The 27,610-nt window shown below is 44.1% G+C and overlaps 2 protein-coding genes and 1 long non-coding RNA gene across 5 annotated transcripts; 1 reads left to right on the forward strand and 2 right to left on the reverse strand.

Moving 5' to 3' along the window:
• Positions 1-1,792: 1,792 nt before the first annotated feature.
• Positions 1,793-4,947, reverse strand: LOC130908747 (uncharacterized). Of its 3 annotated transcripts, none has more exons than XR_009061643.1 (11): positions 4,574-4,947; positions 4,316-4,453; positions 4,139-4,214; positions 3,768-3,860; positions 3,638-3,692; positions 3,102-3,527; positions 2,829-2,900; positions 2,671-2,741; positions 2,421-2,489; positions 2,209-2,320; positions 1,793-2,111 (listed from the first exon to the last, which is right to left on the reverse strand). It is a non-coding gene; the product is annotated as an uncharacterized LOC130908747 (long non-coding RNA). The 3 variants fall into 3 exon arrangements; XR_009061644.1 differs by having other exon boundaries at positions 1,794-2,111; positions 3,102-3,489; positions 4,574-4,946; XR_009061642.1 differs by lacking the exons at positions 3,638-3,692; positions 3,768-3,860 and having other exon boundaries at positions 1,795-2,111; positions 4,574-4,942.
• A 4,604-nt stretch (positions 4,948-9,551) lies between these two features.
• On the reverse strand, positions 9,552-18,257 carry apbb1ip (amyloid beta (A4) precursor protein-binding, family B, member 1 interacting protein). Its single transcript, XM_057823810.1, has 14 exons — positions 17,894-18,257; positions 15,194-15,253; positions 15,003-15,111; positions 14,715-14,938; positions 14,581-14,658; positions 14,359-14,518; positions 11,795-11,916; positions 11,646-11,720; positions 11,437-11,580; positions 11,241-11,351; positions 11,076-11,174; positions 10,937-11,018; positions 10,777-10,862; positions 9,552-10,636 (listed from the first exon to the last, which is right to left on the reverse strand). The coding sequence occupies exons 2-14, from the start codon at positions 15,251-15,253 to the stop codon at positions 9,842-9,844; spliced, it is 2,145 nt and encodes a 714-aa protein (XP_057679793.1). The 5' UTR covers positions 17,894-18,257; the 3' UTR covers positions 9,552-9,841.
• A 4,032-nt stretch (positions 18,258-22,289) lies between these two features.
• nell3 (NELL (neural EGFL like) family member 3) lies at positions 22,290-27,147 on the forward strand. The gene is made up of 5 exons (XM_057824674.1): positions 22,290-22,624; positions 22,698-23,672; positions 23,951-24,450; positions 25,330-25,396; positions 25,470-27,147. Exons 2-5 carry the CDS (start codon positions 23,231-23,233, stop codon positions 26,975-26,977), a joined length of 2,517 nt encoding a protein of 838 aa, XP_057680657.1. The 5' UTR covers positions 22,290-22,624; positions 22,698-23,230; the 3' UTR covers positions 26,978-27,147.
• Positions 27,148-27,610: the final 463 nt, after the last annotated feature.

The raw sequence follows: 27,610 nt of genomic DNA on the forward strand, positions 1-27,610 counted from the left end.
AAACAACTGGTAAAAAAAAAAAAAACGCTTTCTAATTGTGTACGGCACAAATGCTATTTTTAGACCGTGACGTCGCCATCGTAACGCGGAAGTGGGACATTATAGGCACGCCCTTGCATACAGTCCATGTTATTTCTGCTACTTTTATCCGGTATTCTTTCGAAAAAGAACATGCCGATCAAACACTGCTGCTATGGAACTTGTAGAAATGACTCTAGACATTACGACGTATGAAGGATGTTTTCTTCATATGTTCCCCAAAACCAAAACCTCAAAGGAAAAATGTGAAGAATGGATCAACTTGCGCGGATGTCCAAAAGACCAGTTTAATGCTAGCCTGGAACTCCGGACTCACCGCTGTTCCAGCCATAGAGTCTGGGACCCAACTCCTTATTGGCCTCTCGAGCCCGAACGAAATCTTCCGTGCACTCTTGCGCGTCGGAAGTCATCTCCAGAGATGGTGAACGGGAGAACCAAGAATATGTTCCTTTCCGCGGTAAATTCAGTTTTAAATGACCAAAAACTATGGGGTCAGATTAGTCTCATAAGTACTCGTACATACATTGTGGGATTCGTAAACACATAGCACGCGAAACACACACACATTGTGGGATTCGTACACACATAGCACGCGAACCACACGCAATTGTGGGATTCGTAAACACATAGCACGCGAAAGACACACACATTCACCAAATGTGTGTGTGAATTGTTTTACGCGCATTTGTAACGTGCTTCCAATTACAAATTCCCACTTACGAATGTGTTGATCGTTTTGATACTCGTCATGCGCAACTGAGAAGAACACATGCATTTTTTTTAACTGGAGCCCGTCTTCAGCCAATCAGACGTCTTCTTCTTAAACAGCCAATCACAAGGACTGGGCTGTTTCATCACGTCACTGCTGTGCGCCTGCAAGTCCGGTGTACTGAGTGACAAGTGACAAATGGGGAGCTTTTGTAAAAGTAGGATCCCCGTTTTTGATCGATTGATTTTTATCGATGCAAGGTGTCCCGTCGAACAAATGTAGCGTACGTGTAGCATACGTTTAACGGTTTTGCCTTTCTCTGTCATTGACAGCTGAAGACGTCCCATCCATTTTGAGTGGGAGGACCTCCCATGCACTTCAAATGGATTGGATGTCAACTGGTGAAAAACTCATTGAACCGCTCAGCAGAGGGATGATGAGAGCAAGATTAGATGTCTAATACTGTACTATATGTGGCATAAATAAGTCTTTTTAAGACTACTTTCTCCATTTCAAGCCTATTTGAAAGTCATACTTGGGAAAATTCAGACTTAAACCAGACTTCTTAATGTATGATTGTGATGTCTATGCTTAAACCAATTTAAGACCATTTTAAAAGGAAAAAAATAGACATTATAAGCCTGTTAAAAATGCTACCTACAGTGACAGTATTTAAAGGATGGTAGTCTATTACGGATATAAAAAAATATATTTTTTGAAAGACTTGGAGCAACAGAGCTTAACCCTTTCTTGCCAAATGAATCACATTTGATACACTTAGGATTTAGAACTCTTTCCTCCCCCCCAAAAAAAATAAATAAATAAATAAAAAATGGATGCAAGTCAACTCATGCATCTGCATGTTCCATGAGAAAAACAGGATTTAACAAGGAAAATAGATATTAGAGCGCTTATTACACATTTTTCTTTACAAATTTGGAAAAAAAAGGTTTAAGACCTTATTTTTCACATTTTGTGATTCTCTGATATTATATTGCAGGCATTAAGGGGTTAAGACCTGCCACATGAATTTTACTACCTTTTTAAACACTTTTTTTATCGCGACAAACCTAATAAGTGATCAATGATGGCAAGAGAGGATAAAGCGCAGCAGCAAATCCTCAGATCTGTTCTTTGGATGCCTTTGAAAGTAAATAGTGACATTGAGAGCAATCAGGAGTTCAATTATGTGAGGTGAGGAGACCAAGTAAGTTTTGAGACATTTTTTTTTTAATTTAAATAGACATCTCAGACTCCCAGCCTGTAGGAGGGCACAGGCTAGATCTCCTCGAGCCTTCAGAACTTCGGGAAGGTGGGTCTGGTTGTGCCTGAGATCTCCATTGGCCATATACTCTTCCGCAAACTGAAATGGCATTTTAGGCATTCTGTTACATATCAGTGCTAAACAACAACAGCAGCAAAGTTTTATTGCAAAGACTCCGAAATCTTAAAATCATTACCTTTAATGTGAAAACCCCACAGCTACTGTTGTTCTGCTGCTTGTTATGGGCCACAGTTTTGGTAGTCCAAGTTTCTATTTGGAACTCACGGCCCGCCAACCTCAAGAAGTTCCTAATTATTGTTTTATAAGCAAAACAATGAACATGAACATTGAACTTTTAACTTCCATATTAACATAATACTAGGAATTTAAACTTTCTGAAGCGGTTACCTCCAATTCCGCAAAATTTTGCTCATATTTGTCCTCGTTACTCAAGGGATCGTTGATCACCAGTGTTCTCTTAGAAATGTGGACAATGTATAAAAGGTTAGTTCCTTTGTGTAATTCTGCACAATGACAGATTTATGTAGTTAACTTACTAATGAAATTGAACTTCTGTATGGCATCAGCTAAATTAATAGCTATATATAATACATTCCAGAATTGGTAGGTCTTAAGAAAATATAAGAAACCCACTAACCACTAAAATCCAATGAGCGCATACAGGACAGGACAGGACAAATACACTTTTTTTTCAACAGGGAATTTCCTCTGAAGAACATACAATACCAAATTATTGTTATTTTGGGTTACTGGCGTTAAAATAATATAGCTAAATATTGGCATGAAATAGATTACCTTTCTAACAGGCTGAAATTTTCCCAAAAGCAGACTCCCAGCTACCACAGCAGAGAGTTGGTGAATGGGCTCCTGTTAAAAAAAGGGGTAACAACATTACAACTATACTCCGGCAAAAAATAAATGCATTGAGAAAAACTATATCCAGCACTTGGCTGCTGCCTTTCAATGAGGCTATGCATGTATGCATCAAATACTTGCATAGCAAAATAAAAAAATTGGCAAAAGGCAAGAATCTTTGTTATTTGCTAAACACTTATTGCTCCCACTGACTTCATCAGACAGCCAGCCGTTGCCTTTTAGCGTATGAAAAGACATGTCATATAATTTATACGGTCCAACGACAGCCTCCACCTTGCCTTGGTCCTCTGCAGCCCACAGTAATTTCACTGAAAACACAACATTGTTAAATCAAAAAAAGTTATTATTTACGGCACTTGACCAGATGACCATCCGGTCAAAATTATCTACTGAATAGGCCAAACCACCAAACAAATCCTGTCGGTCGTTCACCAATTTTGTAAGAGCTGTACGAAGTAGAAGGGTACAATTAGATATACATTTTAGAACACCGACAACAACAAAAACTTGCCGTTTTATGTTGCTCTTTGTCCTCTCATCCAGCCCATTCGTCTTAGGATGATATGCAGCTGTAACACTCCTTTCAATGCACAGGAGGGCACAAAGGTTATCGTTGAGCTGAAAAATTGATACATTGTAAATAAATCCAATTAAAAAAATAAATAAAAAAGGGGGAAAACAACAATGCCAAAATCCCACTGTGAAAATAATTTAATGCATTCAGATACCTAATTGACAAATTCTCTTCCTTGGTTGGACAGGATTCTTTGGGGGCATCTGTGTCTATAAACAATTGAGCAGATCCGTTATGCCACTTCTGATGCTGTTTTGGTTTTTAAAGGAAAGGCCTCAGCCCACTTGGAAAAATAATCGGTGGCAGTAAGAATGTACTGAAAGCCATCCTTGGTTTTTGGGAGAGGCCCAGTCAGGTCTATCCCAAACAGCAGACACCTGTGAAAGGCAAATCCAATATTGAACATATCTCTTACAGCTATTCCTACAAAATCTGAAGAGCACCATGTTTTATCTTTGAAGTTTTTAACTTAATCTGGGTAGATGGCTCCCACCTTGATATGAAGGGAACACATAAAAACCTAATTTTCACGCATGTCCAAATATTAAATACATGCGTGACATTAGACAAAGCTGTTTCCAATTTTTCACGCATGTAATAAAAACCAGAAATACATTTCTTTACTTGATTACACACGGTCACTATAAAAATATACCTTAATGCTTTGTAATGGCTGTGTCACACACAGCCAAAGAGTTACCAGTCCTCTGACATCCGTCGCATTCAGAGACCTTAAAACAAATCGTCATGAGAAACGGGTCAGGTTAATAAGATCTGAAATAGCTCACCAAAATTAGTTAGTGACAAAATGCAGAAATAAACCATCACATACCCATCAGTCAATGTCCACCGTCATGCCATCCCAATAATTTCTGGAGTACATTGAGGATCTGGTTTTAACAGTGCCTGTGTGTGCACCAATTGAAGCCGAGTGTACTTCATTAAACAGTGATCGTGCTTCTGTTTGGGACTGGATCACATATAAACACAAATACACACAAATAACAATTATATAGCTGTATACACACACACACACACACATATATATATTATAAATAACAGCAACATCACAAATACTTTGCCTACTCACCCTTCAGTTTGAGCTTCTGCATATATCTTCTTAAAGCACATTTCTGAGATTCACTATAAATTAGGGAATTCACCCCTAGACATAAAATTGAAAATCTCCTGGAACCTCTTCTCCATGTTGTACACCAACTGTAAAGCACATGCACAGAAAGACAAATTTGAAAAATGACTTCCAAATACTTTATACATACACTCCCGAAAACAATGATTAGCAGTTAAGCTTTTTTGAAAATTTTTAATATATATAGGACTTAGCTTTCTCAAAATATAATGGCTTAATTGGGTCACTAGCCATTTGTAGATATGGTTAATTTCTGTATGATTTCAAGCACGAAACTCCATTAAAACCCAGGTGACCCAAATGTTTAATGTTTATATCATACAATGCTAACTTCCGTACGCTGTTAACCGGCTATAATGTAAAAAAAATCTCTCTTGAACAATAACCGAATCGCCATTAAAACCTTGGCGACCAACATGTTTACTGCTTAGACGTTAACTTCATTACGCTTTTGTCTTGCAATATCATCAATATTCCAATTCAGTCTTTCGTGTATATGTATTTGCTTACAGAGGTTAGCGGACAAAACGCACTATACAATGAATATACTTTAGAAATATTACTCCCTTCCAACGACAACAATAGAAGCAAGGAAGGACGTGTTTACTCCTTATCATGAGACGTTAACTTCGTTACGCTTTTGTCTTGCAATATCAACAATATTCCAATTAAGTATTTCGTGTATATGTAATTGCTTACATAGGTTAGTGGTCAAAAGTAGTGATGTGCCCTACTGTGCCGAGGCGCCGATGCGTGTGCCGAGTAAACCGGAAAAAAATCTGCAAAGCGCGCATCGAGGCATGTGTTGATCACGCTTGTGGCCACGCCCGAAGCCTCGGAAGGCACGTTGCTACGTCCGAAGCCTCACGAGACGGGCTTCCTACGTCATTGCCAACACATGGTTTCGCGGGTGATTCGAAATAAACTGGCGCACCGAGACGACAATGAGCTGACAGGTGACACTGACACACCCAACTCACATCTTCAAACCTCAATTCAATCGGATTTGTTGTCAATCATTTACGTTCGGGTCGAGCCGGACTTCTTCTCTCGCTAACTTTTAAAAAATAAATATACTTTATATTTATTGTATATGGATTTTAAACTAAGGAATACTTGTTATAAAATAAATAAATTGTATAAAACAGAGAAAGGGCGCTGTCATGAGCCGCAGGAGAGCCATGCAGTGCATTGTTTGCGCACATGAACGCTCTGGGGCTCTCCGTGAGTCTGCAACTCTGCATCCTTTCCTTTTCAAATTTCGATATGGATATGATATTAGTCAAACATCTTTATTATCATTTGTTTGGAGGGCCACACCTCTTCGTGCAAAGGTGGACATCGTGAAGTTCGTGGTGTTCCTTAAAATGTTCTTATTTTGTTTCAGTGTTCCTTAAGGCAGGTTGTTCTTTTGTGTGTTCTGATCCGAGTAATTAAAGTAATGTCATTTAAAAGTATTTTTATTTTTGTATATGCTGCTTTTCTCTCCTTGTCAGAGAGGTGCGTCCATGAGAGCACAATATCCCACACAGAAATATATTTAACAAACCTATCCAGCATTATTTCGTTGTGTACATATATTTATAATGATCAAAAAAGTATGTAGACTATTTAAACATTATGAAAAATTGCGTTTTTTTCTGCCAACTCGAAGGAATTAAAACAAATGTCTGTTACTGCATTTTGCCAAGGAAATGAAGCATGAACTATCCACCTGATAGAACAGACACACAAATATAAAAATATAAATGTTTATTGAATATGCATTTTACAGTCTTGTTTAACTGGGAGAATTTGTTACAAAAGACAGGCTTTAATTTGTTATCATTATGCACATAGGCGTCGTCACAAATGTGATCACACAAAACAACAATTTTCCAAGCAGTGCTCTGTCCAGGTCTGACTGATGCATTGCATCCCCGCATTTCCTCCTTCTGGGTCCTCATAAATAGAAAAATAAAATTTCGGCTTTTTTTTCCCACTCGGCCATGCAAGTTAAGTTAATTGCTCGGGCTTTAATACACGCGGGCCGGGCCGGGTCGGGCTGGATTTTTTAGGCCTGATCTAGGCTCTACTTTCAAGTAACACACGCACATTCATTCACATCACAACTCCCTGCCCTTTTGACCCCATCAAATCCATGGTATCATTTTAAGCCCTCTGCCTGTCATGACCTTTATTTTCCACATGATGGCGCAATAGAACAAATGAAGCCTCATGATGCTTCGGCCCAGGAGCGAACCAGTTTGATGGAAAGCCTCATTGCTTCATGATGCTTCAGTTTGCCATCACTGGTCAAAAGGCACTATAAAAAGAAAATACTTTAGAAATTTACTCACCTGCACGACAACCGCATGAACTGCGTCGTAGTCTAAAAGGAATCTCCAGCCGGACTTGCAGGCGCACAGCAGTGACGTAACGAAACAGCCCAGCCCTTGTGATTGGCTGTTTAAGAAGAAGACGTCTGATTGGCTGAAGACGGGCTCCAGTTAAAAAAATGCATGTGTTCTTCTCAGTTGCGCATGACGGGTATCAAAACGATCCACACATTCGTAAGTAGGAATTTGTAATTGGAAGCACGTTACAAATGCGCGTAAAACAATTCACACACACATTTGGTGAATGTGTTTGTGTTTCGCGTGCTATGTGTTTACGAATCCCACGATGTGTGTGTGTTTCGCGTGCTATGTGTTTACGAATCCCACAATGTGTGTACGAATCCCACAATGTGTGTACGTTTCGCATGCTATGTGTTTATGAATCCCACAATGTGTGTACAAGTACTTATGAGACTAATCTGACCCCATAAAAAACACATTGAGTCGCTAAAACCAACAGTCTGTCTCGCGCTAGCCATCTTGAATAAACTTCTCAGTTCCCTGCTCCCCTCGTAAGTTTACATCCTCGCGCTAGAGTTTCTTGTCGCTTTACCAACGTCACATCCGCCTGTCGCCTATTGGTCCACTCCGCTGTCTGTTTGCTGTGGCATACTCCGCCCTGGGAATTTGATCGGTGGAACAGTCGCCAGACTCTATAGCTGGAACTCGGTGAGTTCCAGGCTAGTTTAACGCTAGCAAGGTGAAGCCATTCACACTTCATATGCAGTAAATATTTTGTTTGGGGCAACAGTTCTACAGAGGACGAAGAGGTAAGCATTTTGATATTTATACATATTTTTTAGCCTGACGTTTTGCCGTGCCGCTTCTTTTTGACAATGAATGACCTGAAAAAAAATGAAAATGGTATCTGACTGCCACTGTTGTTACCTTTTCTGCTGTAAAGAAACAAATTTAGTCAAGGGGAAGTGTAAATATATTGATAGAATTAAGATTTGTTATCAATGAAAAAAGTAAAAGTGTTTGTTGGCTGTCACCGAGTAACATTTGCGATCGCTACACACAAATAACAATGTAAATTGCCCCCATGAACGGTCAGAGACGTAAGACAACCATAGGATATAATATATAAGAAATAGGGCTGTCAAAATTATCTCGTTAACGGGCGGTAATTAATTTTTTTAATTAATCATGTTAAAATGTTTGACGCAATTAATGCACATGCCCCGCTCAAACAGATTAAAATGACAGCACAGTGCAATGTCCACTTGTTACTTGTGTTTTTTTGGAGTTTTGTCGCCCTCTGCTGGCACTTGGGTGCGACTGATTTTATGGGCTTCAGCACCCATGAGCATTGTTTAATTATTGACATCAACAATGGTGGCCTAGTGGTTTATTTTTTGATTGAAAATTTTACTAATTTTATTAAAACGAAAACATTAAGAGGCGTTTTAATATAAAATTTCGATAACTTGAACTAACATTTATCTTTTAAGAACTACAAGTCTTTCTATCCATGGATCGCTTTAACAGAATGTTAATAATGTTAATGCCATCTTGTTGATTTATTGTTATAATAAACAAATACAGTATTTATGTACTGTATGTTGAATGTATATATCCATCTTGTCTCTTTCCATTCCAACAATAATTTACAGAAAAATATGGTTTGAATTGCGATTAATTATGATTAATTCATTTTTAAGCTGTAATTAACTCGATTAAAAATTTTAATCGTTTGACAGCCCTAATAAGAAAGACAGGGAATATGGTGGTAAAGGATAGATTGTTGAAAAAGGAGAATGTCATTGTCAATGGTGTAAGGCAACGCGCACAAGAAAAAGTTGTCGATAGAAAAGCTAACTCTGGATTAGATCCGCTCTTTTTCAGCCCTTGACACTCAAGCCATCTCTTTAACTGAACATTTGTATGTTCTCCCACATCTTTAGCAGTGAATTTGGCACCAAAGACATAATTTACGGACAGAATTGGTAGGTTTAGCTCAGTAAAAATTCTTGTCCGTACACAATATCCATGCATTTAGCATTGAGCTTGACCTACCTAGCCACAGTTGCTAACATCATGAATATTAATGAGCCAAAGTGACGTGTTGCTTGCGGTACGCCATTGGATTGGGCGTCTCCCACCGTCAACGGCAGCCAGGTGGTGAAAATGGCGCTCAAACACTAATTGGCATCAACGGGGTAAAAGAAAGGGCATGAAAGCAATAGCATGTCTTTTGTTATACTGTGGCGCCCTCTGCTGCATGACAGAGGAACTGTCAAAATTAAATGGGAAAAATACGCTTTCTAATTGAACTAAAACCATTTTTAAAGTCAATATTTTTTGATGAAAATAAAAGTTCCTATTTTTTGATCATTTCAAAAAGGATTATATGCAGTTCTATGACAATATGCCACTCCACATCTTTTCAGTATCCTCAACATTATTAGTATTGTATACGTACACCCCCAATAACTATTTCTTCTAGACAAAAAGGCCAACATTTAACTATCTATTCCCAGTCCTTTTTTTTTTAAAGGCATTTTCTTTTTATTGTCTAATATTTTATATATTTTTGTCCAGTATTGTTAATTTGGAAGTACTGCTTTAAAGTTTTCCTCATCTTCTGTTTTTAAGTCTAATGTTTTGCATTTTTTGTTTCTCATCACTTTCTGAATTGCAGATTATTTATCCCGATAATGCTAATAACGGTGCTCTGACATTCTATGCTAATGTGCCACTTTGCATATTTTCTTTTTTTGTTTGTTTGTTTTATTCATCATTAATATATACATTTTTGTAATTCAGCATTTTATCAAGTAGTTTACAGACTATATACATATCTCTCCAAATAATGTTGGCTTTAAACTTAATTAATGGGGTCCCTCTTCTTCTGCATGGCTCGCATCAGTTCCGACATGAAGTCGCCGCCTTCTCCGCCTCCTCCTTGCAGAGACGGCGTCGTCCTCTTAGGAGGACGCGGCGGCACCTTTTTCAGCGACCCGGAAGGCCTGGCTGCGACTGCTGCTGTCGGAGGAGGAGGAGGAGGGGGAGGCGGAGGTGGTTGGGGCCCGCCTGTGGGCGGCGGCGGTGGTAAAAATCCGGGATCGGGAGGTGGCGGCGGCGGCAGGGCCGTGCTTTTGAAACTCGGTGGCGGCGGCGGCAGGGTCTTTACGGCCGGAGGAGGAGGTGGCAGAGAGCCAAAATGGGGCCCCGGAGGAGGCGGCGGGTGGAAATTTGGCGGGGACTCGTCGACGGCTGGCGGAGGGGGCGGCGGAGCGGGCAGGTTGTCCGTGGCGACTGGCAATTTAGACGGTGGACGCCGTGGTTGGGGGATGGGTTTGTGCGAAGATTTGGTGGGGAGCAGGGGAGTTGGGTTAGGTAAATTGCATTTGGAGAATGTGGGAGGAGGCGGCGGGAGGGCTGCGCCTGGTGTAGGAGGCGGTGGAAAAGCTCCCTCTGGTGGAGGAGGCGGTGGGGGTAGGGCTCCGCCTAGTGGGGGAAGCGGTGGGGGCAGGGCTCCGCTTAGAGGGGGAGGTGGTGGGGGCAGCGTTCCGCTTAGTGGGGGAGGCTGTGGGGGAAGAGCTTCATTTAATGGAGGAGGTGGTGGAGGTAGGGCCCCGCCTATTGGAGGTGGAGGAGGTGCTGGTGGCAAGTTGTCATCCTAAAAACAAAAAAAATCATTCATCATGTAACGACTTTGACATTAGGCTTTGTAGACTGGCAAAAGCTTTCAAATTAGGGTTGCTAGCAAGGACTACGGATTCAAATTCTTTGGCTTCATCACTTTGTGATTGCCCCCACCTGTGACTCTCGATCCCTCTGGCTCACCTGAGTTGAGGATTGCACTTTGGGGGCGTGTCCATTGGCCACCTGGTTCTCTGATTGGTCTGCGAGCACACAAAATAAATATTCAACCTTGACCTTTCCTCATTTGAGCGCGTGCTCGTGTGCGGGTCTTTACTTTTTTTCCGCTCGGCCCAAACGGAACCGACGGACACCTTGGTCTCGGCCGTTTTGAAGTTTTCATACAAGGCGGCGCCATACTGCGTAAAAGCAACGATGAGTCGTCATCTTCTTGATTCCAGAAATGCTAATACTACCTTAGCGACGCGTATTCCGGTGACCCAAAGGTTCATGGTCCAAGCGTCGTCGCAGCACAGGTACTTGATGTACTGAGAGTCTTTCTGGATCTGAGGATGCTATACGCAAACACGGATATTAGCTAGACGCGTACATTTTGGTCGGTCGCGGTGTTGATGCCTTACTTTAAGCACAAAGCAAAAGTCGCTAGGCGCTTTGTGTTTCGCTCGGAAGTCTTTCCCGTAGTAAACGTTGACGTTGTCGAACTGTACGAAGCAAACGAGGTCACGCGACGACTGAGGAAGCACAAAAATACAACATTCGGTATCGTCCAAAGTCCACCGTCGTAAAGGAATGACCCGGAAGCCTTTGACCCCTGACCTTGGTCTTGCCTTTGGGCACGTAATAAATCCCGGAGGCCCTGAGCTGGAAGAGGCGGGGCTTCCACGACTTCTTACCGTCCTCCTTGAGGTGCAGCACCCCCTCCAGGTCGGGCACCATGACGGACGTCCCGCAGAAGTTCTCCTGTAGGTGTACTAGAACTTCAACACAACTTGAAGGTTAGTTTAAACAAACCAAAAAAATGGTACCTTGATTAAGAGCTCCTTGTCTTTGTCCTTCATATCATTCAAGACCTTCTTGTTCTTCTTCCACAAGTAGAATTTCTACGCACAAAAACGACAAGTTTTCCACAAGAATCTAGTCCTCCAAACGCGTTCTATCACCGGACGGTACTGACCTGCGGGTTTTTAAAGACTTCGTACTTGTCCGGGCTTTCTTGGAAATGGATCTGGTTCTCGCTGTCCCTTGTCCAAGCCAGCAGAGGCTCCACCAGGTTTTCGTGGTCCTCAAATGTCCTCTCTGGACAGCAAAACACACTTCTAGTCACCTTTGTCTTTCCCGTAAAGCCAGATAAAAGGCGATGTTGTTTTTCGAGCACGTTACGCTAATTATTGCGATACGTCGGCCGATCGTGTCACATGTCTGCTCTTCTAAATTTAACAAGCACGCGGGCAAATGGAAATTTTATTTCCTCATTTTGTTTTCGGCGGTTGGCCCATCGTGAATATAGACACTAACTAAAAAAAAAGCTAGTGCCAAGGGGTATAGCATGAAGGGTTCTAGCAATGATGTCACAGCGTCAGTTTTAGATGAAGTTCAAAATAAACGCTAATCAATGAGAACTTCAAATAGTCACAAAGCATGTGGTCCTAGCATCATGTCATAGCGTCATTATTAGCTTTAAATGAAAACTAGCATGGAAGTACAGTGGTACCTCTACTTACAAACATCTCTACATACAGATTTTTCAGGTTAAGACACGCCGCAGTGGGGAGAACAAGTATTTGATACACTGCCAATGGTGTATCAAATACTTGTTCTCCCCACTGTAATGCCAAAAGGGAGAAAAATAAGTGAACCCTCTGCCTAAGGAGACTTAAAGAGCAATTGAAACCAATTTTTTTACCAAACATTTTAAGTCAGGTGTGTGCCCAATCACTGATGAGTGGTTTTAAGCTGCCCTGCCACACAAAACCATCTCTAAAAGTCAGGATGTTCATCAATCGACAGTCAGAGAATTTGTCTACAAATGGAGAGAGTTTGACACTTTTGCTTCTCTCCCAAGGAGTGGCCGTCCGCCAAAGATGACGCCAGGAGTTCAGCGCAGAATACTCAGCGAGGTAAAAAAAGAACCCTAGAGCGTCTGCTAAAGATTTACAAAATTCACAATTCAATATCTGTGTGCACACATCAACTATATGACCAAGAATGGTGTTCATGGGAGGACTCCACGGGGCTATTTTTTTAAAAGTTGATTTCAATACTAAAAGACTACATACTCGCTTGAATCTAAAGTAATTGCTATCGAACACTTCAAAGGGATGTCTACAAGTGCCAAACTCATTGAAATTCACAGCGTAAGGATGATTGGACACCACAGCATCATCAGCTCGTGTGTATGGCTGGTGGCCATCTTGAGTAGGGTCCAGCAGTTAGAAACGAGATCTCGAAAAGTACATATTGCGTAGCATGGGCACTAGAGGTCGACGAATATGTCGGCTGAAGGGAATAATATCTTTTCTCGTATTTACCGATTGACTGTATTACTGTAACAGACCCAATATAAAATGAATAGCACTTATACCATAGTTTAAGGACAACAAGCGGAATATAGGGCGTAAGAGATAGATGACGCCTTCTTATCACAGAAGCCCAATGTGTGCAATGTGTGCAATTGACTGAGCAAGATTGATGCTGATGAGGCGGGACATGGAGAAGCCCACGTCTGCACCACTGACTCCTGCAATCAGTTCTCCCGGACAGTCCCGAAAAATGGCGGGACATTCCAGCGCAAGGAACACCGGAGAACGCCCGATATCCAACTGATAACATGACTGAAAATGATAAATGGTGTTATACTTATATAGCGCCTAAAGACTCCAAGAGCCCCTTTGACGCTGAGGTGGCAAAATCCACAACACTCGTTGCCCTGACAACAGTAACTCCCGAATCCTCCTGTCCAATCCACAAACAAACAATAATCCTAAACAACCCCCAAGCACACCCTTCTGCCTGCCCCGCGAGAGCCTTCAAAAAGACTGAGTGTTGTTTAACTAATCATTGTCATTTTTCTCGGGAACCCTTTGTCGACTTGTGATATTGTGACCTTTAAACGAGTCTGCCTCCTCGTCTGAGTCTGTTTCACCTTGCCGTTTGATCGCTGTCGACCTGAATAAATTGTCAACTTGTGCGTCAAAGCCTTTTTCTAGCTTTTGAAATGGAGTCAGTACAAGGGGTTAAGACTAAGGTGAACGCGCAGAGTTTGGCCTTTTGGCCGGCTTGTCGGGGTCTCACCATCACGGGTCCGGTGGTTCGGCTGGCCTGATTCCGGCAATCTGGCTAAAAGGTCAGATTCCTTCACGGCCGACCGATATATTGGGGCAATATATATTTATAGCCGATATAATAGGATCACTGTCATGTTTACTGTTTAGGTAAACAGGTCTTTGTTCTTGATGATTTTGCACCATCTAGTGGCCAGTGTTACGAAAGAAGGCAGGAGAAGAAAAACTGAACGGAACCTATACATTAAATAATGAGTGTTTCCTGCCATAGTCAACGTGCTTTAAGACAAAAGTTTCAAATATCGGCTTTACGCATCAGCAATTGGCTAAAAGGATTTTTTAAAACCGGCCTTTGAAAATATCCATATCGTTCGACCTCTCATCGGCACGTTATTTCTATCTCTTGCCGATACCGTTGGTCATTTTAGTGTCGTATCGGTGCAACGCTGGTGCCGACCTAGTTGCAGTTCGGGATTGGTCTCGCTCAGGCTCCAGTCCACGTTGCCGTCGCAGTGAGTCTTCTCGAAGAGGTTGTCCAGCACGTCCCTCACGTCCTGTCGCTCGTCCACCATCAAGGTTTTGGAGCTGCCGTCGCTCATGCGCACCTTCACCACCAGCTGCCGCGCACAAACGTTCACTCGACGCCTTACCCCGAGGCGACGGTTAAGAGTCGACTGACCTTTTTCACTTTGGCTTCTTTGAGTTTCTCCAAAGCTAGCTTGATTTTGTCCGCTTTCATCTGCGCTTCGATCTCCTCCTGAGGACCACCGGCAATCAGTACGACCGGACGTGAGATTATTTTTCGGGGCTCACCATGGACGGTTTGCTGGACTGCGGGGGCGGAGCCGGCAGAGCGGGCGAGACGGGCGAAGCGGAGGCTTCGCCGCCGGAGGACGAGGCCGGGCGGCCGCTAGAGGGCAGAGGAAGCGTCAGGCCTTCCATCTGCGCCGCCAGCTTCTCTTCGGTGGCGTTCAGGTCGGCCACCAGGTCGGCCATCAGAGCGTCCAAGTCGGTGTCTTCCAGCTCATCAAGTGACGCTGGAAAACGGAAAATCCATCTTTAAAATCTCGGCGACGTAACTAGACGTGAACGCCGCATCACCGTTGAGGTCCGTGAAGCCGACGGAGAGGTCCGCCTTCTGCTCGACGTCGGGTAGAGTCAAAGGGGGTGGCGGCGGCGACGGTGGCGGCGCTGTTTCTTGTCCCAGACTCTGCCGTGGAAGTAACAGCAGTCAGTGTGTGTCTCTATACTTTCACGCTGGTTAAAGGACGGGGCGAAGAGGCGGGACTCACCTGCGTCAGGAGGTCCATCTCGCCTAGCAGGTCGCTGAACATGGCGTCGATGTCGTCCATCTGTTTTAAAAAGTTTAATGGCGATGAAGACACTACTGTACTTGAAAATAGGAACTTTATGAGCTTTCAACCAATCCGCGGGGACCGGTTGGTTCCATGGCAATGGCGACGCCTGGTGGTCCAGACAGAAACTGAGTAAAATTCCATTTTCTTATTTGAATGGCAATGTGCTTGGATTCCATTGACGCATATGTAAGTCAATGACATTGACGGCCATGGACGTCCAAATTTCCCAATTAGATCCAATGTCTTCGCATTGCATTGACGCCCAAGTACACAATTGCAAATGACGGCTGTGCACGTCCTTGCCATTGACGACCATGTATGTTGATTCAATTTGACGCCAATGTTCTTGGACGCCATTGACGCGCATATGTAAGTCAATGCCATTGACGGCCATGGACGTCCAAATTTCCCATTCATTTTCAATGGCAAAAAAACAAATGTCCCCAAATCAACAGGAAATGAACAGATATCGATAGGACGTGTCCCCCAATGTCCCCGATTCCATTGACGCATATGGAAGTCGATGGCAATGACGGCCATGGACGTCCGAATTTCCAATTCATTTCCGATGGCATTAACATTGCATTTAGGCCAATGTAGACTGATGTCATTGATGGCCATGTATATCAATTCTATTGATGCCAATGTACTTGGATTCCATTGACGCATACGGACGTCGATCCCACTGACGGCCATGGACGTCCAAATTTCCCATTCATTTTCAATGGCAGAAAAACAAATGTCACCAAATCAGCAGGAAATTACCAGATATCAATAGGACGTGTCCCCCCAATTACCTGATATGACCAGGACATGCCCCCCCAAATGTCCCCAGTTGATCTCATATGACCAGGACACGCCCCAAAATGACCTGAGATGACCAGGACACGCTCCCCAAATGACCTGATATAACCAGGACACGCCCCCAAATGACCTGAAATTACCAGGACACGCCCCCCAAATGTCCCCAAATGACCTTATATGACCAGGACACGCCCCAAAATGACCTGATATTACCAGGACACGCCCCCTAAATGTCCCCAAATGACCTGATATGACCAGGACACCCCCCCCAAATGACCTTATATGACCAGGACACGCCCCCAAATGACCTGATATTACCAGGACACGCCCCCTAAATGTCCCCATATGACCTGATATGACCAGGACATGTCCCCAAATGACCTGATTTGACCAGGACGTTTCCCCCAAATGTCCCCAAATTAAAAGGAAGTCACCTGATATTGTCCCTGAAATGTCCCCAAACCAAGATCTTTATCCCCGCACAGCAAAGGCCCAGAGTAATTTCTCCAGAAATTGCAGTTTCTAGTTTCTATTTGGTATTTGTCATTTTCAGGCTATTTTCATCACTTTTAAAAACATTATTTTGTTTAATTAAACATTAATCATGCTCTATTTTCGTTTTTGGATTGGATTTTTTTTTTTTTAACTGAAAAAAGAAATTCAGTAAACTCATTTTTTTATTTTAAAAAATCTCATTTTTGGACTACATACATTTGACAAAACTTTCATTTTACAGTAAAACATTAACTGGATGCGTGTGATTTAGTCACAAAAAATGATGCGGCTTCGGGCCACCTGTTCAACAGCCTTGCTATCATGTAAATACAACCGGATCAAAAGTGATTTAAATAACCCGCAGTCATGTTTTTCTTGGTTCCCAGGCACGTTTGGGCTTGGTGGGGCTTTTACTTTTCAATATGGAATAAGACTGAAGTCCATCCAACCTTTTTGTCTCTCATAAGACGTTGACGTTCAGTTTGCTGTGCCACTTTGACACCCAAATCTTCACCTCCAGAAACGGGAAGTGGTCGCACTCAAACATTTGCTATGTGGTAACGCTAAAGGAAATGATGACATCAACGTCATATGGCTGGTGGTAAGTCAGCAAGTATAAATACTTTATTGCTAGATATAGATTGTCAGGTCAGTGTCATATTTACTTCTAAAACTTTTAACTTGCCATTGACAACGTCCAATCCCTCTAGACTGGGTCGGCTGACACCGAACGATCACGTTCGAGTGCCGCTGACAGCCATAGTTGTCCAGTCCATTGGGAATGGAAAATTCAAAATATTCAAATAGATTAAAAAAAAAATCTTTGCTTTTTTATTTTTAAATATATATTTTTGAATTGGAAAAATGGTAAATGGAGAGTACTTAAATAACGCGACATGGTTACCATGCCCAAAGCACTTTACATTAGCACACGTTTACCCTTTCACACACACGTTCACACACCAATAGTGTAAAAAAAAAAAAAAAAAAATAGATAAAAGCGCTGCCAACTCATTGAGGGCAAATGAGGGTTCAGTGCCTTGCCCAAGGACACTTTGACAGTGGGCAGTCGTAGCCGGGAATCGAACCGCAGACCCTTCGGTCCCAGGACAACTCGAGCTAGAGAGTGGGAGAGTCGGCAGCGAATGAACATTTCGCTGCCACCCTCCCACTTCAAGTGGACTGGGCGTATACACCCGATAAGTTTTTATCCTGACCATAGAAATGAAAGATCCATTCATTTTCTTCTAAAATGACTCAAATGGTTTCTAGCACTTGGATCAAATTTAAAACGGAAGCCCTAAAAAGCGGTCACGACAAACACCTCCAACTCACCTTGTCTGATGTGCTCGTCTATATAAAGTATAGAAATATATCCTATATCCAAGAAAAAAGCGTCGTATACATTAGGTTTAAAAAAAAAAAAAAAAAAAGATCCGGCAGAATGAGGCCGTTAGAAAACGGCGAGCGGTCGTTTGGGCGTGTTGTCGAGCGTTAGCCCATCTGCTTCTTTCTTTTTTTTTTTTGACAACAACCTTCTTCCTGCCCAATGCGGAAGTTCACGTCCAGACCTGCCTGTCGCCGCATTCCTGCGCGAGGCTTTCGCAACGCTCCTGTCTGGGCCCGCGATTGAGCGAGCGCCCGACCGACACCCTCTCGGCCTTCGCTCCTCTCGCTGTTAATAATTGACCTCCGTCAAACGTCGGTACGCGCAATCTCGCTAGCTAAAACACCAGAGGAGGAATCTCGCTGCGAATAGTTGCGGCCGATAGCGTAGCGGTACTTGCGGTCGACTTCCTCTTCCCCTAAACTGATCATTGGTGAGAGTGAATGCTTGAATGTTTTTTTGTTTTTTCAAAAGCTGGGCATTTCTTGACTGGCTTTAATATGAAGTCGCAGCAGAACCAGTGGCTGACCGACAGCCACTTTTACGGAAATAGTCAGAGCAGACCTCCCTTCCTAAGCAGCCAAATTAAAAGCATGGCCATATTTCTGACCTCTGTGGCCTTTGATGCATTTATTCTCTCATCATGTCACATAGCCTGCAAATTTGAAGGCTACTAGTTATAGTGAAATTCTTTTTCTGACCTTTGACCTCATGACCCCAAAATGGAATCACCTCTTTCATTAGACTATTGATCATCCCTTTATTTATTCTTGAATTACCACAAAAATACAGGCATACAGTGCTGACCGAAAGTATTGGCAACCCTGCAATTTTGTTAGATAATGCTTAATTTCTCCCAGAAAATGATTGCAATTAACAAATGCTTTGGTAGTAATATCTTCATTTATTTTGCTTGCAATGAAAAAACAGAAAAGAGAATGGGAAAAAAATCATTTTACACAAAACTCCAAAAATGGGCCGGACAAATGTATTGGCACCCTTTGAAAAATCTTGTGATGCTTCTCTAATTTGTGTCATTAACAGCGCCTGTGGCACATAACAGGTGGTGGCAATAACTAAATCACACTTGCAGCCAGTTAAAATGGATTCAAGTTGACTCATCCTATGTCCTTGTGTGTACCACATTGAGCATGGAGAAAAGAAAGAAGACCAAACAACTGTCTGAGGACTTGAGAAGCAGAATTGTGAGGAAGCAAGGGCAATTTCAAGGCTACAAGTCCATCTCCAAAGCCCTGAATGTTCCTGTGTCTACCGTGGGCAGTGTCATCAATTAGTGTAAAGCCCACGGCACTGTGGCTAACATCCCTAGATGGGGACGGATTGACGAGCGATTTCAACGGAAGATTGCGCGTATGGTGGATGAAGAACCTCGACTAACATCCAAACAAGTTCAAGCTGTCTTGCAGTCCGAGGCTACAACAGTGTCAACCCGTACTGTCCATCGGTGTCTGAATGAAAAAGGACTCTACCCGGGAAGACCCCACTTCTGACCCAGAGACATATAAAAGCCAGGCTGGAATTTGCCAAAACTTACCTGAAAAAGCCAAAAACGTTTTGGAAGAATGTTCTCTGGTCAGATGAGACAAAAGTAGAGCTTTTTGTGAAAAGCAATCAGCATAGAACTTATAGGGGGGGAAAATGAGGCCTTCAAAGAAAAGAACACGGTCCCCACAGTCAAACATGGCGGTGGTTCCCTGATGTTTTGGGGTTGCTTTGCTGCCTCTGGCACTGGACTGTTTGACCATATGCATGGCATTATGAAGACTACCAACAAATTTTGCAGCATAATGTGAGAAAGCTGTGTCTCCCTCAGAGGCCTTGCAGCAGGACAAGACCCAAAACACACTTCAAAAAGCACTAGAAAATGGTTTGAGAGAAAACACTGGAGACTTCTAAAGTGGCCAGACCTGAATCCCATAGAACAACCGTGGAGAGATCTGAAAATGGCACCCTTCAAATTTCAGAGACCTGGTGCAGTTGGCCAAAGAAGAATGGTTGAAAATCCGAGCAGAGCATTGGAAGAAACTCATTGATGGTTGTTATTGACAGTTATTTTGTCTAAAGGTTGTGCTACCGAGTATTAGTCTGAGGGTGCCAGTACTTTCGTCTGGTCCATTTTTGGAGTTTTGTGTAAGATTATAATGCCTTTTTTTTTCTCCAATTCTCTTTTGTGTTTTTTCATTGCCAGCAAAATAAATGAAGATATTACTACCAAAGCATTTTTAATTGCAATCATTTTCTGGGAGAAATTGAGCAATATCCGACAGAATTGCGGGGGAGCCAATACTTTTGGCCAGTAGAGTATATAAAAATATAAAATATTATTGTTGGACTAAGGCTGGTTTATACCGCAGGTCTTAATGCACAAGTCTGTTTTTTTGTCATATGTTTTTTTTGGGTGTGCCCATTCATATTGCCTTTGTCCATTGAGCCCGTTCAAGTATCACGCATGCGCACTTATTCGCAGTCTGAGATGCGCTGAGGAAACTGACCCGCATGCGCTGGTCCATTAAAACAAATGACCACGCATGCTGGCTCACCGTCATTCAAAGGTGATCATATTTTGATTTCCCGAAAGAGGACACAAGTAGGACACATAAATAATCGCCGTTTAGCCTTATATTCAAAGTTTATATGGATAGATAGCATGCACACACTATCCGTAGATGACACACACACAAACGGACAGTTTGCCCCGACTCTCGGCCGTGTAAGCAATCTTGAAATATTGCTCATATGGAGCAGAGAGAAAACCAAGCATTCTCAGGCTTATCCTCAACCCATTTTATTTTTTTATGACTGTTGTCAAGCTTCCCCAAAAGGCAGTGTTCAAGGCAAGCTAGGCGCTAACACACAGCTACACCCCTACCGTAGCGCCCTGTCTCTCTCGCTCTTTGCTGACGTAATTGCTGCATGTATTCCAATTCGGGAGACTTGACATTTCAGACCGCCCGCCACATTCTGGAAAAATGTGGCCCAGATGAGATTTAAACCACATTAGAAAGTGCGTTAGATCGGATTTGAAATGGTCCACCTCTATGCGACTTGTCCCGTTCAGACTGTCAAGTTAAAGCCTCACTCGAGTCAGAAAAACAGGAAGAAATCGGACTCGTGCATTTAGACCTCCTGTATGAACGTAGCCTTAATGATACCTGTGTTGCCTGTAGGGTATGAGTTAGCCAGTAGAGGGTAACCTTCATACTCTAGTGAATGGGTGGGCAAACTATTCCACAAAGGTCCAGATGCGGGTTTTTGTTCAAACCCATTGTGAGGACAGCCTTTCACCAATCTGGTTACTTTAACTTACAAGTGCAATCATTTGATTGCAGTCAGATGCTTCTTGTTTCGGTTGAAACCTAATTGTTTAAACTCGCTGTGCTGAATAAGTTGGAAAAAAGACCAGGACCCACTGCGGCCCTCGAGGACCGGTTTGCCCACCCCTTTGAATAGCCATTTTTTGGCTTTAAAAAACTCTCCAAGAAATCCTTAGGATTTGAGAGTCATACTTGATTTAGGTCCTTGTACTCTGAATTGACTTTTAAGTTGAAAGAAGCAGAAAGACCTCTCACGATGAATGAAACCGATTCACCCGCCAAACTTTCCTCCGCTAGCTTAGCTAGCTGTGCTACTTTGTCCATATAACACCTTTATAAATACCGGATGCAGTCGGCTAAGAGGAGCTACTCGTCTGTGACTGTTAGGGTGGTCCAAATAATAAAGCTCTTTACAGCTCAGCGGGTTTATCAATTGGAACAGTTTGAAGCGGAGGGAGAATTTCGGCTGCCCTTAGAGGACCTGGAAATACCGTACCTTTCTTAGTTTTCTCTTTTCAAAGAAATAAAATGGCAAAAGCGGTGGGGAGCGTGCCGGATAATAAGCCGTTTTTCAAAGTGGAAGGCAGTCTGTCTTTACTGGAGAACTAAACTCTCTGGGTGGCTACCAAGCACAAGGGAACAATACTTTGGAGTAAAGCACAAGCGCAGTTTGGGTTCACTCATTCCTGCAGTGTAGGGAAATTACGCTGGAGGGCAAGTAGCACCTGGATGAAGTTGACAAAAATAGTCCTTGAATACATCTGGGTAAAAGGAACTGGATTCAACTTCAAGTGGAGTAAAGTTGTGCCATATGTACTCACTTAAAAAAAAATATGGAATTTCTTAGCTCCACAAAAACCCTCCAAAACATTCCTGCCCATAGTTGGACACATATCTGTACACAAGAAGACGGTTTGAGGACCAACAGCTGTTTCAACATTCAGATGCTATACAAGAACAAAAAAGAGCGCAAAGGTCACAACAAAATCAACAGTCAGTCAAATGAAGTCACACAGCAAAAAAAAAAAAAAGACAAGTCAGTGGTCTTGGCAAGAGAATGCCTAGTTAGGTTCTCAAGGTAGTTGACCCTTAGCTGTTCAAACAACTGCTATTTATCTTCTGAAGCTCCAGTCTTTGTACTTTGTTTGGTGTTGACGGGTAGTTGGCTGCTCAGGCCAGGCGAAGGGTTAACGCCAGCAATGAAACCTGATGCTAATTAAGCCCAAGGAATGAGGAACGCCATCATCAGAGCTCCGGTCTGCAGCTCAGGAGCTCACAGGGACGCCGGGGTCCACATCCACAAACTGGCGGACGTGAACATTAAAAAAGAGGCTGGACCATAAGGTAAATATATAACATGCAAAGAGATCAAAGTCTATTTTGCAGCATTTGCCCGCTATTGTTGTTTTTGTTGCAGGGACACAAAGGCGCCAAAGTTTTTCTTCATTTGCCCCGCAAAGGAGAAATCTGCTTTTGATTAGGGAACTCACTACACGAAAACAATCAGACATAATTTTGTCATCCCGATGTGTCCGTATCTCATCGTATCAGTCGTTCGCCTTGATTAACTGAGTCAACTCAAGGTTAAATGATCTTATCTATAGTTGCGGTACCTTGTATCTTGAGTTGGATACATGGAGCAGTCTGTTTCAAATCAAAGTGTTTTGTAAGTGGGAGCATTTCTCATCCAAAATCTGATGTCGTTTTCATTTGTCAACACTTGCTAGCGTGCTAGGTGTATTTGTATAGTGGTACCACAGGACACATTTTAATAGTAGCTTATTTCACTCTCTGTTCTTCACGTAGCCTATTGTGCTATGTGAGGGGTGACTTTACACGGTAATTTTATTCATCTAAAGATTCCTGCCAGCCTGGCGCTGAAGTGAGTTGAGTAGCTCCAGTTAGACCCAAGTAGTCCTTTGCTGCTGCCTTGGCAATCACAGACGTAAAATGTTGACGCGGTCAGTGATTTTGCTGCTGGTCCTGGCATCCGCGCGCTCCGACCGGTGCCAGGGCGACCGCTGCTCGGGTTCCGGGGACCCGCGGCCGTGCACGGGCGAACACTGTCCTTCGGGAAGGACGTCCAGAATTCGGCGTCACGCACCGGCAGCCCCGACGTGCGTCGGCTCGGACTGCGCGACAACGCCCGAGACCGACAACCAAACGCGGGACTGCAGAGGGTTGGAGTGCCGGCTCCCGCCGCGGCTCAGACCCAAAGGTCGCGCCAGAGACGCGGGGGACACGCCGCCCGCCGGGGCCGAACGGCTGCCTCCGGTCCATCTGGCCGACAGAGCCGCGCAGTTCCTGGGAGACTTCCCAGAGTTCGGGCAGCCGCCGTCGGAACCGGGCGGTGCGCCTTTAGGGGTCCAGCTCACCTGTGACGTCAAACCAGGTTTGTGTTTACTTTTAAAGTAGAATTATTAAGGAAGAGTAACTATATGACAAAATTCAAATCTACATGCATAACTTACCAGCAAAAAAAAAAAAATGTTGGTTTAGTTATAAGCAACTTGGAGCTCCCTCTAGTGGCGCTCTTTAATTCATGAACGTATGTTCATTAGCTTCAATGGATTAGATATGTGACAGTGCGTAAAAAGAGTCTTAATTTAGCTTTTAAGACCCCCATTTGATTACTGGATTGTCTGGTGAATTTGAAAATCCCTCTTCCAGGAGAAAATGAGGTCCCGTCTGAAGACGCCCTAATCCTGCACCTTCAACTAGCCAAAGGTCAGGAAAAGCTGGTGGAGGCCCTGCGGGCACAGCAGTTTCTGATCAGCGAGTTGCAGCAGAAGCTAGCCGAACAGCAGGAGGCGCTACTGTCCCAGCAGCGCGACATCTTGACGCAGCAACATCGCATGTATGATCAGATGGACACGGTCACGGCCCGGTACAGCCAACTGGCGGAGGTTCTCAAGCAGGGGGAGCTGCAGAGCTACTTTCAAAGCCACCTGGCGGGCCTCCAGACTTTACACAATGCCGAAGCCAAGGTGATGGACGTGGTCGGCGAGGCTCGTTTCCTCGAACCGATGGCGGGCTGCCCCTCCGCCTGCCGACCGGGCCACTACTGCGATTTCCGGAGCGATCCGCCGCAGTGCCAAAAATGCACGGTGTGTCCACCGGGATTCTTCCTGATCTCGTCGTGCTCGCCCACCATGGACACTATGTGCCAGGTACGCACACAGGTGACAACTAACATCTTTCGGGCCCCGATACAATTCCCATATCGATCTGTGTGGGATCATGCGACATTGTACCAATGGTGCATTAAAAAAAAAAAAAAAAAAAAAAGTTTCATTTTTCTTTTAAACCCAGTCAGTGCCATTGCGTACAACAATACAACCCCTTGCATAAAGTATGGAATCACCAGTCTCGGACGACCATTCACTCAGACAGAAAGCTGTCTAAAATTTCAATGTAAACTTGTGCTTTTATTGAAGATTTAACCACAGCCATCTCCCCCAGTGCCTTTGCCTGACATGCAGCCCCATATCATCAAGGCCTGAGGGAATTTTGGTGTTTTCTTCAGGCAGCCATCTTTGTAAATCTCACTGGAACAGCACCAAACATAAGTTCCAACATCGTCACCTTGTCCAATGCAGATTCTTGACTTATGACAAGGTGATGATGCTGGAACTTTTGTTTGGTGCTGTTCCAGTGAGATTTACAAGATGCAGAAGAAGAGCTGAAGAAAACATAATTCCCTCAGTCCTTGATGATATGGGACTGCATGTCATACAAAGGCACTGTGGTTAAATCTTGTGGTTAAACCAAAGTTCCAGCATCATCACCTTGTCATGAGTCAAGAATCTGCATTGGAAAAGGTGCTGGAACTTTTGTTTGGTGCTGTTCCAGTGAGATTTAAAAAGATGACTGCCTGAAGAAAACAAAATTCCCTCAGTCATTGATGATATGGGGCTGCATGTCATGCAAAGGCACTGGGGAGATGGCTGTGGTTAAATCTTCAATAAATGCACAAGTTTACATTGAAATATTAGACAGTTTTCTGACACTCCTCTTCGTAATGTCCACTCTTTACTTCTGTTTCAAAGGACAGAGATGAATGTCTGGAACTGGGAAACATCTGCGGGGAGCGCGTCAAATGTCTGAACACTCCAGGTTTGGGAGCGACCAACTATTACTGCGAGTTGTTGACCGAAGAGCTCAATGTCTTTTTCACCTGCGTCCTCAGGGGGCTTTCGGTGTCTTGGAGTGTCCCAGAGGGAAGCACAGACGGGCTTATGCGGCCACAACTACTTCTACAACCGGGAGCTTCAGGAATGTCAGGCCTGCTCCGACTGCGAAGGCCAGCCCGTCCTCGTCCCCTGCACGACCATCGTCGACTCCATCTGCGGTTCGCCCTCAGGGGAGCGTCTCTCTTCCTCCTGGAGCGCCAGCGTCTCCGTCCCCTCTTCCCGCAAGTCCGGAGACGATGTCTTCGCCGGACTGCGGCTGAACCTTCGCGGCAAGGACAGTAGCGACTTTCTGTCCGGCCAGGACGGTCAAGTCACGTTCCTCCAGCACGGTATGCTGTGGTCGGACTACAATTTTGCCGTCAAGCACACCTGCAGGAATTTCATCCAGGTGGGATTGAGGTTCAACGCTAGCCAGGAGGAGGAAAGTCGGGAGCTCAGCGGAGTTCGTGTGGAGCAGCCTGACGGGAAGTACTTCCAAGGCGTGAGTGTCAGCGGCGCCGTGGAGGTGGAGCCCGGCGACGCCGTGAGTCTTCTACTCCGGAGTCCCAACCAGTACTGCAACCAGAGCAAGGACCTTCACGTCTACGACGTCGCGGCGCCTAGCTTCAGCTTGCTCTGGTTGTCGCACGACACGGGCGCCGTGTCCATGACCGCCGAGATGTCCCCGCCGACGCAGTATCAATCCAGCTACCGCCCAGCGTTCCACGTGACGTCGGTTTCCGACCCTTACGTGATTAATTTGACGCACGACAACCGCGGCGTGCGCTTCAAGGAGAGCGGAGCCATCAAGTTTGTCCTCCAGCAAGCGCTCTACGCCATGGGGCGCGCTTGCGTCCGCGAAGGCTTCTTCCTCGTGGCCTACGCTAGCCGTAACGGCACGGGTCGGGAGGTTTCGCGGTCCTTCAAGACGGGAGTGGACTACAGGGACACGTCCATCACGCTGGCGGGGTCCGTGGCCGTAGACGCCGGCGACGTACTCGGCTTCGAGATCACGTCGCCGCCGCAGTGCAACGTACGCTACTTTGGAGACAACACGGGCATCAGCGCTCTTAGCGTGGTCTGGATCCCATCGGCCGTCTCGTCTACGTTGACCGCCACCGTGGAGAAAGCGGGGCTACCGCTGGGGGCCGTCCGCAACAAGTCGCTAGTCTTCCGGCAGCTCTCTCCGGACTCGCGACGGCTCCGTCTGGCGGGAAGGAACTTTGAGTTTCTGGAGGAGGGGACCGCCAATGTTGACCTGAACCTGAGGCTCATCCACTCATGTAACATCATTAAGGTGACTCTCCAACGGGCCGGCGGGCCGAGTCCCGTGGCTCAGCAGGTTTCGGGACACGTGCCGGAGGGCGGCGAGTGGGCTAGCGTGGGCCTGAGGGCCTCTTTCCGGGTCCAAAACGGCACTGCCGTTTACATCACGCTGGACTGTGTCCGCGGACGCATCAACCAGATCTCGCGCGAGGACAGCACCAACCTCTCTGTTCTTTGGGTTGCCGCATCGGCAAGCTGAGTTCGGCCAAGTAATAACCATTTTGGTTTTATTTCCCAGTAAATCATGTATTAATCTGGTATATATTTCTTCATTAAAATGGAAAAAAAACAGGTTGAAAAGAATTTTTTTTCTCCTTTTTGCATTTTATTTGAATTTTTTTTTTCAATTAAATGTAAAAATAAGTTGGTTTTCCCCTTTTCTTCATCAAAAAAGTGAAAAATAACTATTCAAATTTAAATAACAGAATTATTCCTTTTTCTTTTTTATATTGTGTCAATAGAAAAAGTAAAACACATTCACTGTTTCCCCCCACTTTTTAATTAAAAATGAAAAGAAAATCCTGTTTCATTCGATTAAATTACATTATTAAAAAGAAGTAAAATCAAATGTTTACAGTTTTTCTCCTCTTTAAATGTAAAATTTTGTATAAAGGGTTTTTAGTATGTTAATGCATCTGACCTCTCAGCCAGATTGCCGGAATAACGCCAGCAGTGCCAACAACCTGGGCCAGCGGGAAAATCCCGACAACTGGCCAAAAGGCCAAACTCCGCGCATTCACCTTAGTCTTAACCCCTTGTACTGACTCCATGTTGAAAGCTGGAAAAAGGCTTCGGAACACCAGCTGACAATTTAGAGGGACCCCGGCGAGGA

This window comes from Corythoichthys intestinalis, chromosome 20 (genome assembly GCF_030265065.1).
Source record: "Corythoichthys intestinalis isolate RoL2023-P3 chromosome 20, ASM3026506v1, whole genome shotgun sequence".
In the NCBI taxonomy this organism is placed as follows: Eukaryota; Metazoa; Chordata; class Actinopteri; order Syngnathiformes; family Syngnathidae; genus Corythoichthys; species Corythoichthys intestinalis.

Excerpts from the sequence above, each read along its gene's own strand:
- apbb1ip (XM_057823810.1), bottom strand. The coding sequence starts at position 15,253 with ATGGACGACATCGACGCCATGTTCAGCGACCTGCTAGGCGAGATGGAC. Across the intron at positions 11,352-11,436 it reads TGCCCAAAGGCAAGACCAAG|TCGTCGCGTGACCTCGTTTG; the intron begins GTCAGGGGTCAA and ends GTGCTTCCTCAG. Across the intron at positions 11,175-11,240 it reads ACTTTTGCTTTGTGCTTAAA|CATCCTCAGATCCAGAAAGA; the intron begins GTAAGGCATCAA and ends GTTTGCGTATAG.
- nell3 (XM_057824674.1), top strand. The coding sequence starts at position 23,231 with ATGTTGACGCGGTCAGTGATTTTGCTGCTGGTCCTGGCATCCGCGCGC. Across the intron at positions 24,451-25,329 it reads CCATGGACACTATGTGCCAG|GACAGAGATGAATGTCTGGA; the intron begins GTACGCACACAG and ends TCTGTTTCAAAG. Across the intron at positions 25,397-25,469 it reads CAAATGTCTGAACACTCCAG|GGGGCTTTCGGTGTCTTGGA; the intron begins GTTTGGGAGCGA and ends CTGCGTCCTCAG.